This window comes from Sus scrofa, chromosome 16 (genome assembly GCF_000003025.6).
Source record: "Sus scrofa isolate TJ Tabasco breed Duroc chromosome 16, Sscrofa11.1, whole genome shotgun sequence".
In the NCBI taxonomy this organism is placed as follows: domain Eukaryota; kingdom Metazoa; phylum Chordata; class Mammalia; order Artiodactyla; family Suidae; genus Sus; species Sus scrofa.
In genome coordinates, this window is record NC_010458.4 from 69,144,012 (window position 1) to 69,161,066 (window position 17,055).

General features: G+C 38.5%; 1 protein-coding gene across 2 annotated transcripts in view; it reads left to right on the forward strand.

Moving 5' to 3' along the window:
- Positions 1–15,387, forward strand: part of FAM114A2 (family with sequence similarity 114 member A2) — a 37,884-nt gene extending 22,497 nt beyond the window's left edge. For both annotated transcript variants that reach the window (XM_013984903.2, XM_013984904.2), the window contains exons 10-14: positions 2,546–2,668; positions 3,157–3,296; positions 7,398–7,470; positions 11,619–11,671; positions 14,027–15,387. In XM_013984903.2, the coding sequence (XP_013840357.2) occupies positions 2,546–2,668; positions 3,157–3,296; positions 7,398–7,470; positions 11,619–11,669 (387 nt within the window). In that variant the 3' untranslated portion in view covers positions 11,670–11,671; positions 14,027–15,387. The remainder of the gene's footprint in view (positions 1–2,545; positions 2,669–3,156; positions 3,297–7,397; positions 7,471–11,618; positions 11,672–14,026) is intronic.

Sequence of the window (17,055 nt, forward strand, 5' to 3'; positions counted from 1 at the left end):
GTTACAGAGGAAAGAACCTTGAAATGAATATCTGGGTATATAGGTTCTACTCTGGCTCATTTATATTGTACCCTTGGGTAAAACCCCTCTTATTGATCCTTAAAGGCTCAGCCCCAGTACTGTGTCTATAATAAAACCCATGATTCTCTCGGTTCTTGGTTGGAATGACCAAAGCCAAGGTCATCTCTGGATTCCTTTTGTCTGGTTACAGCTCTGAACACATTCTGTCTATATGAAGTTACTCAAGTGGATACCTTCATTTAATGACTAAACATTTCCTTAGAAACCAGGACTTCTCAGTTGCAAATGACAGATATTCAAGATTCAGACTGGCTTAAGAAAAAAGGTGCATTTATTAGCTCAAGACACTAGACAATTAAGGGACAATACTGGCTTCAGCATGGCTGGTCCCCACCCGGGAACTTGCCCCCCCCTCCATCTCTTGACTCTGCTTTCTTCTGTTTTTGCTTCATTCTTAGGGAAGCTTTTCCACATGGTGGTAAGATGACTACTGACAGTTTTAGGATAACCTTTTCCATTTGAGTAACTCCAACAGAAAGAGGACTTCCCTTTCCCAGTAATTTTATGAGGTGTCCTGTGGCTAATGTCCATTGACCAGGCCGAGGTCACTTTTCTATCTATGAACTAATCACTGTATGGACAGGGGGATTAACATTCTTAGTAGTTAAACCTGAATCATTTGCCCACCCTTGGAGCCAGAGAATGGAACTAACCCCCATCCAAATGCATGAACTAGAACTTACTACCAAAAGAAAGGAGATATAGATGTTGGTTAGGTAAAAACAGTAGATGTCTCTCTACACTGTAGAGAACATTTGAGTGCAGTAATCCAAATAAGACACCACCAATGTCTTATAATAATATAGTCTATTTAAGAGATAGCCGCGTAGTTAACTTCAATGTCTCTTTTTAAGCACTAAGTTGAAGGGGTGCTTAGAAGACTGTGGACATATGGAGAGGGTTGTTGAAGTACTCAGTCTCCTGGAATGCCTTTGAAAGTTACTTGGAGGAGACAGTGTCAAAGTGGAGGATTGAAAGAATATTAAGAGTTGCCTTAGGAGAAAAATGGGAAGGACATTCTGGACTCTGAGAATAAGATGAGCAAAGATCAGGCACATTTAGCTCATTATTATCAGATCATAAAGTGGGAAGTGGAAAGAGATAAAGCTGGAGAAGTAGGTAGTGTCTAGATCATTTTTTAGGTCATGTGAAAGAGCATGATCTGGTTGATGGGAAGCCGTTGGAGAGAACAGTAATGATCAGTTAAGGGCTTAGATAGATCACCGGTAGCATTATGGAAGATGGATCTAAGATGAGCCCTATCAGAAGCAGGAGACCAATCAGAGTGGTGCTGCCAGAAAGTAGATCTGATCTCAAGTGGTGGAGATAGAGAGGAAGAGGAGGGGGAGTTTGGAGAAATACGTAGGGTAAAATCAGGCCATCTTTGTGACTGGAAAGGGAAGAATCTAGGATGGGTCATGTATTTTGGCTTGGATGACTGGTATATAGTAGTTCTTCTAAAGTTAAAGTGAATAAAGGGATGAAAAATTTAGGAGTAGAGGGAGAAAGATGACAAATTCAAGTTTTGTACATGTTATATGTGAGACAGATGCCTATAGAATATCCTGATAGTATGTCCAGCAGAGAGTTGGAATATGTTGTTTTTAGGAGAAGTTAGCACTGGAAATAAGGATTCAGGAGTAATCAGCAGGTAGGGAATAGTTAAAATCACCAAAATAGGGTTGCTGGAGGGGAGAGGGAGTAGGGTGAGGTAAGTAGAGAGCCAAGGCTACTATTTGGTTTGAGCAGTACTGACTAGGGAGCGGTATGGGGGACCTTTTAGGGTGATGGGAGTATTTTGTATCTTGATCTGAGTCACAGTTATTTAGACATATACACATGTGACCGGTCATGGTCTGGAGACTTGTGCACTTTACTGTATCTAAGTTATTCCTCAGTTTAAAAAAAGCCAAAGGATTAGAGAATTCAAGAAGGAATAAGTGGTCACAGATGTTACGTGTTTGTAGAGAGATGTATTAAGTTAGGTAGTGAAAAGCTAGATGGTATGTTTGGGTGGGACCAAGAGCAGTGACTTCCATGGTGCTAAAATGTTCCTGGCAGGTGTGCATTAATTGAATCAAATTGTTGATGGACGATACAGTCGTCCTTTGGTATCCTCAGGGGTATCTGGTTCCAGGAGCTCCTGTTGATACCAAAATCCAGGAATGCTCAAGTTCCTGCTATAAGACAGTGTAGTATTTGCATATAGGCTGCACACATTTTTTTGGTGTACTTTAAATCATCTCTAGGTTACTCATACCTAGTACAGTGTAAATGCTATCTAAATAGTTGTAAATACAATGTAAGTGCATTTTAAGTTGCCAACCCTGGCAAATTAAGGTTTTGCCTTTTGGAACTATGTGGAAATTTTTTTTTTTGAATATTTTCGATCCATGGTTGGTTGAATCTGAAGATGTGGAACCCATGGATATGGAGAGTCAGCTGTAATCTTTTTCTTATTTAGGCAAGAAATACAGCCTATGAATGGATTAGTACATCTCTGGCCAAACCATTAGAAAAGAAGGAAGAAGGAGAAAAACAGTTGGAAGCAGAAGAAGCTGAGCAAATCAGTAACAGTTCGATAGAGGTAATGAAAGTAACTAAGGTTTGTTTGTTTTTTAAAGATATGAGATGTGGGTATTGTAATTAGGGAGCTCAGCGCCTTCTTTTTTGTTGTACTGGTGCTATCCATAATTTCTACCTTGTGATCCAAGATTCCAACATCTTGGTTCCAGACTGTAGGATACAAGAAGTGAAGAAAAAGAGACAAAGGGTCCGTATGTGTGGTGTCATGAGAGGTTCTCAGAAGCTGCTGCATGACACTTTTTATTCAAATCTTTTGGCTAAAACTTAGTCACATGGTCACACCTTACTTCAGGGGAACCTCTATTTTTACAGCTATGAGCCAGTTGTAAATTACATCACTGATATGAAAGGAGAGAAGGTTTATTGAAGGGCAGCTTTTAGTCTGTTGCTTTCAAGATGTTGAATCCTTTAGTCTGGGAGAAGCAAGGTGGTATCATTTCTTCTTATATAAAAAACAATAACAATGCTTTGCTTTGTTTTTCCATCCAGGATATCCATGCGTTTGCAATCCGGAGTCTAGCAGAACTGACTGCCTGCTCAATTGAACTGTTTCACAAAATAGCAGCTCTGGTTCTGCATGGCCGGAAGCAGGAAGTATCAGCCATAGAAAGGAGCAGAGCCCTTTCCCAGTAAGTGTAATGAGTACCCCTCTAAATGATGGAGATTGCTGAAAGAGTTTTCTCAGCTTCTTTCCAAAGTTTTAGAACTTTCCTCTCAATGAGATGCTATTCATGGAGTTCCCATTGTGGCTCAGTGGAAATGAATCTGACTAGTACCCGTGAGGATACAGGTTCGATCCCTGGCCTCACTCAGTGGGTTAAGGATCTGGCGTTGTCATGAGCTGTGTTATAGGTTGCAGACGTAGATCGGATCTTGCTTGGCTGTGGCTGTGTTGTAGGCCGGCACTACAGCGCTGATTCTACTCCTATCCTGGGAACTTCCATATGCCTTGGGTGCGGCCCTAAAAAGACAAAAACCAAACAAACAAAAGATGCTATTTACATCTTAGAGATTTGTTCATTTGGGTTTAATTAAATAAGTAGCCAACTTTATTTGTTATTTCTTTTCATTGAGCCATAAATGTACATTATAAATCTGCCCTTTTTATTAACCAACTCATACTCTAAAAACTAGTTTTCAGATTATTGGTCCTCAGATTATTGGTCTTAATAGGAATAGAATTTTGCATAAGTAAAAACAGAAAATAGTTCTCAATTCTTAATAATATTAGTTGTTGAGTGCTAATCATATGCCAAGTATCATGCTGAGGAATTTACATGTATCATTTCTAATCTTTCCAACAACCCTCAAGGTAAGTGACCAGTCCAGCTTTAAAAATGAGGAAAAGCAGACATAAGAGAAGTTAAATAATTTGCCGAGGTAGTGCAGACTGGAATTGAAACCCAGGTCTAAACTCCAAATCCCTTTTTTTTTCCCCCTCCATATTGCTGATTTTGAACAAAAATTTCAAAAATAACAGAAAGTTGGTATTCACAGGAGGAAAAAAAGGCCTACTAATTTATAAATAAATCTCCCAATTAAAATGAGAGTTTTGAGAAAACAAACAAACAAACGTGAATGAGGAGTTCCTGCTGTGGTGCAGTGGGTTAAGAATCCAACCACAGTGGTTCAGGTTGTTGTGGGGGCATGGGTTCAATCCCTAGCCCCAGGGCAGTGGGTTAAAGGATCCAGCATTGCTGTAGCTGTGGCATAGGTTGAAGCTGCAGCTCGAATTCAGTCCCTGGCCTGGGAACTTTCACGTGCTTCTGGTGTAGGAGAGAGAAAAAAAACATGAGTGAGGGGGTCCAGTGTGTTAGGATTGGAAGAGGCCCAGGCCTCTTCCTCGCCTACCATTTCCATGTTCCTCTATAGCATCCCGTAAGGAGGGACCGGGATTTGTCTTAAATGTCCTTAGGATGAGGGATTCGTTGCCCCAAAGCAGCCTATTCTTTGGAAAAGTAGTTATTTATACTGCTTGGAATGCTCTTCCAGTCATGGCTCTTTCTCTCACTAAATTCAGGTTTCCACTTGGATTTGCCTTTTTTCACTGGCCAACCTAAAATACTGCTTCTCCTATTTTCTCATTTTTTTTCCCCCTAATTCTAATATGCTATCACATAGATCAATTTAACTTCCTCAAGGGTAGGAGTTTTATTTTATTTTTAAATTAAATTAAATTAATTTATTTTGTTTTATTTTTGTTTTTTATTTGTTTGTCTTTTTAGGGCCATATACATGGCATATAGAAGTTCCTAGGCTAGGGGTCGAATTGGAGCTGCAGCTGCTGACCTACACCATAGCCACAGCAGTGCCAAATCTGGACCTCATCTGGCACCTACACTACAGCTCAAGGCAACACCAGATCCTTAACCCACTGAGCAAGGCCAGGGATCAAACCCATATCCTCATGGATATTAGGTTTGTTACCACTGAGCCACAATGGGAAGTACAATTTTATTTTTTTAATTAAAAAAATTTTAATACAATTTTTATAGGTCACCTTCCATTCAGTTATTACAAAATATTGGCTATATTCCCCATGTTGTATAATACATCCTTCAGCCTATCTTACACCCAGTAGTTTGTACCTTCTATTTCTCCATCTCTATATTTTTCCCCCACCCTACCCCACAGGTAAACACTAGTTCTTTCTATCTGTGAGTCTGCATCTTTTTTGTAATGTTCACTAGTTTGTTGTATTTTTTAGATTATACCTAAAAGTGATATATAGTTTCTGTCTTTTTCTGTCTGACTTATTTCACCTAGCATAATGTTCTCCAAGTCCAAGCATATTGATGCATATGGCAAAATTTCATTCTTTCTTATGGCTGAGTAGTATTCCTGTGTGTGTGTGTGTGTGTGTGTGTATACAACATCTTCTTTATCCATTCATCTGTTTTTTTTTTTTTTGGTTGTTGTTTCTGCTTTTCAGGGCCACACCTGCAGCATAGGGAAGTTCCTAGGCGAGGTGTCAAATCAGAGCTGGAGCTACAGCTGCATCTGCTGGCCTATGCCACAGCAACACCAGATCTGAGCTGCATCTGCGCCTACACCACAGCTCACAGCAACGCTGGATCCTTAACCCACATCCTCATGAATACTAGTTGGGTTCATAACCCGCTGGGCCGCAATGGGAACTCCATCCATTCATCTGTTGAATGACACTTAGATTGCTCCCATACCTTGGCAATTTTAAATAATGTTGTTATGAACATTGTGATGAATGTATCTTTTTGAATTCGTGTTTTTTTTTGTTTTCTTTTTCTTTTTTTTTTTTTTTAAGATATAGACCCAGGTGTGGAATAGCTGGGTCATATGGTAGTTCTGTTTTTCGTTTTTTGAGAAACTTCCGTACTGCTTTTCATAGTGACTGCAGTAATTTATATTCCCACCACCAGTGTACAAGGTTTCCTTTTCTCTGCATCCTCACCAACATTGTTATTTGTGGGTTTTTTAAACTTTTTAATGTTGTCCATTCTTACAGGATAAGTGTAAGTGAGGTGATGTCTCAGTGTGGTTCTTTTTTTTTTTTTTTTTTTTTTTTTTTTTTTCGGTCTTTTTGCTATTTCTTGGGCCGCTCCCTCGGCATATGGAGGTTCCCAGACTAGGGGTCCAATCGGAGCTGTAGCCACCGGCCCACGCCAGAGCCACAGCAACTCGGGATCCGAGCCGCGTCTGCAACCTACACCACAGCTCACAGCAACGCCGGATCATTAACCCACTGAGCAAGGCCAGGGAGGGATTGAACCCGCAACCTCATGGTTCCTAGTCGGATTCGTTAACCACTGCGCCACGATGGGAACTCCTCAGTGTGGTTTTGATTTGCATTTCCCAATGCATTTTCTAATTCTTGCTTGACTTTCTTAGCTCATATCACCATTTAGTGCATATTGTATACATGAATATGTATATACATTTATGTATATATGTGTGTGTATATATATATATAACTATATAACTATAAACATATATAATCATCCATCTCTTTATGTAGTCTTCCCCTTAATTAGCAAGTAAGTTAGTATTCATGAAACTTGGACTTTGCTTATTTACTAATATATCCCTAGTGCTCAGAAGTACCTCGTACATAAAAGAATTTCAGTAAATATGTGTTGAATGAATAAATATTTAATTTAACTGTATTTCTTTTCACTCTCTCTTTTTTTTTTTTTTTTTTTTGGCCTTTTATTTTTTTTTGCTTTTTGGGGCTGCACGTGCAATGTGTGGAAGTTCCCAGGCTAGCGGTTCCCAGTCTACATCACAACCACAGCAATGCTAGATCTGCGCTGCGTTGGCGACCTACACCACAGCTCATGATGACACTGGATCCTTAACCCACTGAATGAGGCTGGGATCTAACTCACATCCTTGTGGATACTAGTCATGTTCATAACCTTCTGAGCTACAACAGGAACTCCCTAATTTAACTATATTTCTAAATGGAATGTAGTACCTTGTCTGCTTAAAATGCTGCTTAGTTGTTTCCTTTGATTTAACTTGAGGATTTGGTAGAAAAATGTTTTTTCTCTAAGGACTAAACTTTTTCTTCCTATAGCACAGACCCCCAAATGTATTATGTAGCTTATTTAACATATATGTACTACCTTTAAAAGCCTTCTTTCACATTTAGTAACGGGAGTGATTTGTTTTCTTCTGACAGTTGCTTTATAAAAAAAAGCAAAAACAAAACAAAAGAAGAACCCTCCTGACTTTTCCCTCTTCTTTTCTAGGATGACAGTTCTGCTCTGTAAAGAGTTGTCCTCTCTGTCTAAAGAGTTTACCACCTGCCTAACAACTGCTGGGGTAAGAATTCATGACTCTTATTGGCCTGATGTCTTTTGTTTTTAAAACAGTTTTATTAAAATATAGTTTATATATCATAAAATTTGCCCATTTTAATTGTACAATTCAGTGTTTTTACAGAGTTGTTACAACAGTCATCATAGTAATCTATTTTAGACTATTTTCATCATCTCCCAGAAAATCTCATCCCATTAGAGGTCACTCACCATTCCCTTACTTACCCTCCATACTTTTCTAGCCCTAAGCAACACTAATTTACTTTCTTTCTATAGATTTGCCTATTCTTGACATTTGATATAAATGGGATGATACAATATTGTGGTATTTTCTCTCTGGTTTCTTTCATTTAAGCATGTTTTTGGGATTCATCCACAATGTAAAAGTATATCTTTATTATTAGCAAATAATATTCTATTTTATGCACATATACCACATTTGTCTTTTCTTTTTTCTTTCTTTTTTTTGCTTTTTAGGGCTGCACATGGCATATGGAAGTTCCCAGTCTAGGGGTTGAATCAGAGCAGAAGCTGCTTGCCTGCAACACAGCCACAGCCACAGCAATGTGGGATCCAAGCCACAACTGTGACATACACCACAGCTCACAGCAAAGCCAGATCCTTGACCCACTGAGTGAGGCCAGGGATTGAACCCACATCCTCATGTGGATACTAGTTGAGTTCATTTCCACTGAGCCACAATGGGAACTCCACATTTATCTTTTCATAGTTGATAGAAATTTGGACCGTGTAAACTTTTTGGTTGTAATGAATAATGTTACTAGGAACATGCATGTGTGTTTTTATTTCTTTTGGGTGGATAGCTAATAGGGAAATTGCTTGTTCATTTGGATGATACAGACCATTGAGGAACTGCCAAGCTGTTTTCCAAACTGCCTGCACAATTTTACATTCCTGCCAGCATCCCTGAATGAGAGTTCCAGTTTCCTCCACATCCCTCCTTGACACATGCTGTTGTCCGCTTTTTTTGATTATGGTTTTGTTTTTATTTTACCCATCCTGGTAGGTAGGAAGTCTTACCTCATTATGGGTTATATTTGCATTTCCCAGATAGCTAATGATGTTGAACATCTGTCCATGTGCTTGTTAGCCATTTGTATGTCTTTAGAGAAATGTCTTTTTGCATCCTTTGCCTATTTTTAAATTGGGTTGTCTTTTTATTGTTGTTTTATAAATTGGGTTATTTATTATTATTTGTCTTATTTATTTTGATTTTAATTATTTGTTTTTTTATTATTTACTATTTATTATTGAGTTATGGGGGTTCTTTATGTTTTCTAGATAAAAGTTCCTTAACAGATATATGATAGGCACATATTTCCCCCCAGACCATGCATGAGCTCTCCTTTCATGTTTTTTTTTTTTTTTTTTCTTGCCACACCTGTGGTATGTGGAAGTAACTGGGCCAGAGATCAAACCTGTGCCACAGCAGGGACCCAAGCTGCTGCAGTGACAGTGCTGGATCCTTAACCAGCTGCACCACAGGAGAATTCTGCTTTCACTTTCTCGATAGTGAAGAGTGATAGAGTCCAGCTTGTCACTGTTCTCTATTATCACTTGTTCTTTCCATATTATAGCTAAAGAAGCCTTGTCTCACCTATAATATGAGGATTTACTCCTGTGTTTTTTTCCTAAGAGTTTTATGTTGTAGCTCCTTTTTTTTTTTTGTCTTTTTAGGGCCACACCCATGGCATATTAGGCTCTCAGGCTAGGGGTCAAATTGGACTATACTGCAGCCACAACACCTTGAGATCTGAGCCATGTCTGCGACCTACATCACAGCTCATAGCAATGCCGGATCCTTAACACACTGAGTGAGGCCGGGGATCAAACCTGCTTCCTCATAGACACTAGTCAGCTTTGTTACCACTGAGCCACTATGGGAACTCCTATGTTGTAGCTCTTATGTTTATGTCTATTATCCATTTTGAGTTAATTTTTGTGTAAGGTGTGAGGTAGCAGCTCAACAGATTTTTTCACATGTGGATATATAGTGTCCCAGCACCATTTGTTGAAAAGTTTTCCTCTGTTGAATTGTCTTGGCCCTTTTTATCTAAAATCACTTGACCATAGGCATGGATTTGTTTCTAGGCTCTTATTTCTGTTCCACTGATCTGTGTGTATCCTTATGCCACTACCATATTGTCCTGATTACTGTAGCTTTGTAATAAGTTTTGAAGTTAAGAATTGTAAGTCTTCAAGCTTTGTTGTTCTTTGTCTCTATGGGGCCCTATGCCTTTCCATGTAACTTTTAGGGTCAGCTTATCTATGTCTAACTGAATTTTGCAACTCATTTTTGTTCTTTTTTTTGTGCAGTCTTCAGTATATCTTGAGCTGCTCTCTTGAGACCTGTGCTGAAAAATATAGACCTTGAAAAGATATAATCTCCAAAGTTTGACTCTAATTTTAAAGGGCAATGCCTTACTTAGACTATGGCAACTCATATTTTGCAGTTGCCGGCCAATATGAGAGTTGCAGTTAAAGTTAAATTTTTGTTTTGTTTTGTTTTAAGGGATTGTAAAAAAGTGATGATTGTGTGAACTATGGAAAATGATAATATGTAATTATGACTTGGGATAAAATAAAGGGCTTTTTAAATTTTTTATTTATTTTTTTAAGAGCTGTACCTGTGGCATATGGGAGTTCCCAGGTTAGGGGCTGAATCGGAGCTGTAGCTGTCAGCCTCCGCCATAGCCACAGCAATGCCAGATCCTTAACTCACTGAGCAAGGCCAGGGCTTGAACCCACATCCGCATGGATACTAGTCAGGTTCTTAACCCACTCAGTCACAAGTGGAACTCACAGAGGGCATTTTAAATGGATAAATAAAAATTACTTTGTAGCAAACCAAGCTCATACATACAGAGAACAGATAGGTGGTTGCCAGAAAGGAGTAAGGGGTGGACAAAATGGGTCAAGGGAGTCAATAGGTACAAACTTCCAGGTATTAAATAAATAAGCCATGGGGATGTAATGTATTGTGATTGTAGTTAATACTGTTTTGCATATTTGAAAGTTGCTAAGAGAGTAGATCTTAAAGGTTCTAATCACAAGAAAGAAAATTATTTAGCTATGTAAAGTGATGGATGTTAACTGGTCTCATTGTGATCATTTTACCGTGTATACAGATAGTGAATCATTATGTTGTATATCTGCAATTAATGTTGCTACGTCAATTATATCTCCATTTTAGGAAGTTACTTTGGAATAAGTATGTTTCAGTGTGGCAGCAAAGTTATTCTGGGCCCTTAAATTTGTTTCAGTTAAGAGCATGGCTCAAATTAATTTTCCTCACTTTGAGTTCAGATTGTTTCCTGTAAAGGATAATTCTGTGATATAGCTTCTATTTTTTTCTCTTAGTATTTTTTTAAGAGAGTTTCTGAGATCCTGAAGTTAATCTGAGGCTAAATCTTTCCGTGTGTTTCATAAAGATGCTTTAACCCAAGCTAGTCAACTCTGAGGTGCTAACACGTGCGAGTATTAAATTTGTATTATTTATTTCCATGTTTTACAAGCAACCTTTCTTAAAAACCATTGAGTACTCTGAGCACATGTTCCATAGCTATATACTTGTTTTAAAATTTTTTTTCTAACTTTTTTGTGGTCAGATGTACCATTTATGCCCCTTTTTCCAAAATGAAGATACTTTTTAAAGTCAATAAAAACTACAAAGGGAGTTCCCGTAATGGATCAGCAGTAATGAACCCGACTAGGATCCATAAGGATGCGGATTCAATCCCTGGTCTTGCTCACTGGCTAAAGGATCCGGTGTTGTCAGGAGCTGTGGTGTGAGTTGCAGACGAGGCCCAGATCCTCAGCTGTGGCTGGGGTATAGGCTGGCAGCTACGCTTCCCTATCCTGGAACTTCCATATGCCATGGGTGTGTCCCTAAAAAACAAAACAAAAAAAACCCAAAAAACAAAACTGCAAAGGAGTACACTCTCAATTTGGAGGCACAGAAGGATATAAAGGAGGAAATTTAAAGCCCTTCTTGAATCTGGCCCAGACTTTTTCTATGCTTATATTTATGTATGGCTGTGCCTAAGTGTGTGTTTCAAAGTGGGATCATATACTTTGCTTGCTTTTTTTTTAATGTGCTATGCTCCCTTAACACATTATTTTTTGTTCTAGGTCAAAGAAAAAGCAGATGTCCTTAATCCATTAATCACAGCAGTATTTTAGAGGTTAGTAGTAGTAATTGTTTTTTTTAAGTCTCTAACTTCTAAGACTTTATATATTAATTAAGTCTTCTTAAGTTTTAATCTTTTGGCTTTTTGGGTCTTTTTTCACTAGGTTAGTAGTTTAGCCATATTGATGCAGAGATCACCAAAGTGGGGTATATTTAATCCATATTTCCTATTCATTAATACAAAGTGTAAAGATGAAGGTGCCAGGTAAACTACAAAGGAAGAGGCAATAGGCTGTCACTACTTAGTACTACTCCTTGGTAGTTAATGGACAATTCTTAGTATGAGACATCTTTGGAGACCAGCTGGCCAACATGAATGGCTGAATATTACAAACAGGCAAGCACTACTTCTTAAAAGACTGAGGTTTATGCAGAGGAAATTAGTTTAAAAAAAACAAAAGAAAACAAATCGTTTTGTCATTTCCTTGCCAAGAAATTTGCTTTATTTTGTCAAAGAGGTACCTGTGTTTACATAATCTTTGTCAGTTCATTAGATTTAAGGAAGTGGGTGGTTTAAGTCCAGAAAAAAGTGGGGGCGAGTACAGGAGGATCCCATGATGGATTCTGTTGCTTCCATGTGCTATGCTCTTGGGAGTCCATGTTTTAAGAACTCTTATCTTGTAAATTAGTTGTGTGCAAAATTTAAATGTTTAATGATCTGTTCAAAACATATTTATGTAAGTCTGAGGAGAGAAAATAGATTCGAAATATATATATATATATATATATATATATTTTTTTTTTTTTTTTTTGTCTTTTTAAGGCCTCACTTGTGGCATATATGCAAGTTCCCAGCTTAGGGGTTGAATTGGAGCTGCAGCTGCAGGCCTACACCACAGCCATAGCAATCCCAGATCCTTAACCCACTGATCGAAGCCAGGGATCAAACGCACGTCCTCATGGATACTAGTCAGATTTGTTACTGCTGAGTTATGATGGGAACTCCCTTAAATATAAAGCGAAAAAATATTTTTGCTACTAAACTGTTACTTTTATAGTTTTACTTTCTTTTAAAATTACCACCAAGGAAATGCCTTTAATTTCTAACTGCATAGTTTTCCTGTAATAGTAAGGAAAATTATTCTGATCACTTAAGCACTTAAAAAGAAAATCGTGATTTAGTAGATCACAGAGTGGTATAGGTGAAAGAAGTTTGCAGTGTAGGAGCCCGGTCCTGTCCTGGATCTTCCCTGATTTGCCGTATGATCCTGGACCTGGTGTTTACCTTCTTAGCAATATCATTATGTGCAAAATAAGAGATTTAATTAGATTTTCTCTGTGGTCTCTTTTGGTTGGGAAAATTTGGTATGAAATATCATACTGAAGTTTAAATAGGAGTACTTATTATTTAGAAATCAAAAAAAGGTAGACTGACTTGATATGGGAACCCTGCTGCTGTTTTGTTTTGTTTCCCTTGCTTTTTAGGGCCGCACTTGCAACATATGGAAGTTCCCAGTCTAGGGGTCGAATTGGAGCTACAGCTGCTGGCCTGGGCCACAGCCACAGCAACTCGGGATCTGAGCTGTCTCTGCGACCTACACCACAGCTCATGGCAACGCCTGATCCTTAACCCACTGAGCAGGGCCAGGGATTGAACCTGCATCTTCATGGATCTTAGTCAGGTTCATTAACTGCTGAGCCACAAAGGGAACTCGCCCCTTTTGCTGTTTTGAGTTGGTTGTTCTTGCTTCAGCTTTGAAACACTCTTAAACTTGAAATTACACATTTTTATTTTAATGAGCTCTCTGTTGTTTCTCCTCTGGAAGGTCAGAACTTGTCAGATATGAATGAAGTCTGTCAAACTCAGAACATAATGATTCCAAGCTTTTCATAAATGTGTTGAACTAGACAGAAACCTGCCTATACTTAATCATCTTTGAAAGCAGTTCCTTGTTTATATTTGTGAGCACCTGTCTCATATTCACTGACAGTGTTGAGTCCACGGAAGAAGAGTAGTCACAATGGACCATAAATCCTATTGATGTGGGATTCATAGCCTTCTGAAATCCTCTTTGAGTAATTAGCTGAAATGTTGTGACAGGATCTGCCCATTCAGTCAAGGAATAAATAAGCTTTTAATGCTGAATTTGAGCAGGATGCCAAAGAATGGCTATCATTTCTGAAGGGAAAGTGGGACAAAAATGTTGCCTTTTTTTGTGCTATCATTTTAAGAGTTAGATAATTCTTTCCTTTATAACTCTATTGAAATGGTTAAATTTGTACTCTCATTTGCCAGGCTACAAATTCATTTAGTTTGTAAAAATTAATTTGTCTTTTGTTATCTTGTATTTTCTCTTTTAAGTGACTGCAATGTTTTCTTTTTCTTATCTTTCAATCCTTGTCCTTATAGGCATCAAACAGTGCTTCCTACATTCAGGATGCCTTTCAGCTACTTTTACCTGTGCTGGAGATCTCTCTTATTGAGAACAAGACTGAGTTACCAGAGGCATAAGCTGCAGGTCCAGAGGCCTTTGTCAGAACATTGAAGAACAGAGAAGATTCTACCCGATACTTAAGATGGCCAAGAAATGCCACTCTCTTCTGGGTACCTCTGCAGAAGTGAGGGAGGAAGGTTATTTTAGTATTAAAAATCCAGGCAGTAGAGCAGGTGTAAAGGAAGTTTGCTGCTTTCACTGCCTGGCTGAAGTATTCAGGTCCTCACACTGCTCTTCTCAGTTGTTATAATTAATAACTTGAAAAAAAACTTCTATAGAAAGTTCAGAAATAAAGGCTCTAGTTAAAGGTTAATGGGACACTCAGGCAGAAATATTGGTCTTTCTTTGACAGGGTATAAAACACTAAAAATTTTGTCATGGATATAATTTTGCAGTCCATGGATATAACTGGTTGTTAATCAAAAGGAAAAATAATTTAGTATTCTGGAATTCACATGCTTGAACTATTAATGCCATTTTCTTTCTCCTTTCTGTAGTAAAATCTTTGGCTTTAAGAAAACTGAGTCAATGTAAACTCTGTAAGGATTACCTTTTATTACATGTATTCTTAGAATTGGCTAGAAAGTCTCATCTGCTCTTTAATTTCAGTGGATGTTTGGCATTGAGGAGACACTTAGAGAATATACTGACAGCCATGTGAGTTAACGCTAGAAAAGTGCCCTTTGACTTCAGATTGCTTTCCCATCCCAAGATGACAAGCTTCAAGTTGTAGTTGACCCTCATTCTACTGGATTTGAGACCAGTAAGTGCAGTTTAGAGAAACAGTTTGATGTTTGCAAATATTCTGATTCTCCAGGATGTTTTCCATGCATACGATATATGCAGGATAAATTCTGTAATAGCCAACTCCAAAGGAGTGTTGAAACTCTTCTCAGTGATGGGGTGGTGGTGTTTGAATACTGTTGAAGTGGACTGTAGAGTCCTATAGAAACGATGTTGATGTGTGACAGGATTCAACCTATAAGACAGTATATTTTTCCTCTTTTTTTTTTTTTTTTTTTTTTGGTTTCTTTTAATGTATTCTTTAGCATGTTTATAAATATAACTTTTATCCTTCAGCTCTTAAGCCTTCTTTTGCCGCCTTCACCAATTTAAGAGACTTACAAGTTGTAATGTTTTTAAAAGTTATTTTGGTATCCACTCTTAAAAAAATTCTCCAACTTTGTGGTTTTTAATGATTTAGGTAACTTTTGTGCTCTCTGCCCCTCATCTTCTAAAACCTTTAAATAAAAGGTAATAATTGTGTCAGTTTTCATTTGCCTTTCCAAATATGAGCCGCCATATCTTCTCAGACCAAGAAGGAGCTAAGTGAAGCTATAACATTGATTTATATCAAGACTATTTCTATATGATCACCATATTTGGGGTAAGGGGCGGTTTGTTAGCAAGGAGGAAAATAAGTAGATTTGGACTAAAAAGGTACACCAACAGCACTAAAATGTTACTTTGCTTTTATTTTGTTCTAACATGATTGGAATAGTTTTTTTGTTGTTGTTTTAGGGCAGCACCCTCAGCATATGGAAGTTCTCAGGCTAGGGGTCCAATCAGAGCTACAGCTGCCGGCCTACGCCACAGCCACAGCAAGAGCAATTCGGATCCGAGCTGTGTCTGCAACCTACACCACAGCTCATGTCAACGCCGGATCCTTAACCCACTGAGCGAGGCCAGGTATCAAACCCACATCCTCATGGATCCTCGTTGAGTTTGTTAACCACTGAGCCAGGAAGGGAACTCCTATAATAGTTTTTGAATATTTCTTTTTATAGACAAATTTTATCTGAAGTGGAGTAATTCCAAAATTTCAGAAAAATAGTTGTGGTAAATAAAGCTGATAGTCCCAGTCATTTGTTGCCTCAAGCTGAGTTGCTGTGTTGGAACCTGTGTCCCTAAGCATGGTATTTCTTGAGCAATGTTTAGGAACTGGTCACACTGCCTACCACCTGTTTAGACTTGAGTACAAGGGCAGTTTGTAGTTTTCATTCCTCAGTCTGTAAACATATGTAATGTCTTTCTTTCAGGAAGAGGGATATAGCTGTGGGGGACAGAACAGTGACTCTTTTTATGCACCTGTCTAGATTGCAGCCTTGAATTTGACCTATTTTAGATTAGACCTTGTAGAAAGCCAGTGTCACTCACCACCTCTTCTTTCTCTCTCATCCTTATCAGCTTCCCCTACCTTCCCACATGTGTTTCACTGCAGTTAGGACACCACCAGTGAAATGATGAAAGGACCAATTAATTCTGAGTAACAGTTGCCTGCCTTTCACCTAGAAGATAATGAAGAAAATGAAAGTTTTTATTTAGTAGAGATAGGGAAATAAGAGCATAAACATTCATTGACAGGTGAAATAGATTCAGGGGACTCTTTGAAACCTGTTGGGTTACGGTGATGATTTTTGAATGGTGCATGCTTCATCGTTCCATTTGGGGTGTGTACATGATGTAGTTTCCTGATGATACCTACTCTTCTGGTGCTATTTCCTTTAAATGTTCTGGTATCTAAATTTTTTTTTTTTGTCTTTTTTTTTTTTTTTTTGCTATTTCTTTGGGCCGCTCCCATGGCATATGGAGGTTCCTGGGCTAGGGGTCGAATCGGAGCTGTAGCTATCGGCCCATGCCAGAGACACAGCAACGCGGGATTCTGAGCCGCGTCTGCAACCTACACCACAGCTCACGGCAACCCACTGAGCAAGGGCAGGGACCGAACCCGCAACCTCATGGTTCCTAGTCGGATTCGTTAACCACTGCGCCACGATGGGAACTCCTCTGGTATCTAAATTTTAACGCTGTGTCTTAGTATGTGCTACCCTCCTTCCCAGTTCACTTAAAACCTTGCTATATAAAACATTCAGTTATTACTGGGGTAAATGCTTCTCTTCCTTCTATTGAGATCTTTAAAGTCTGTGATTAAAAGACTTTATTA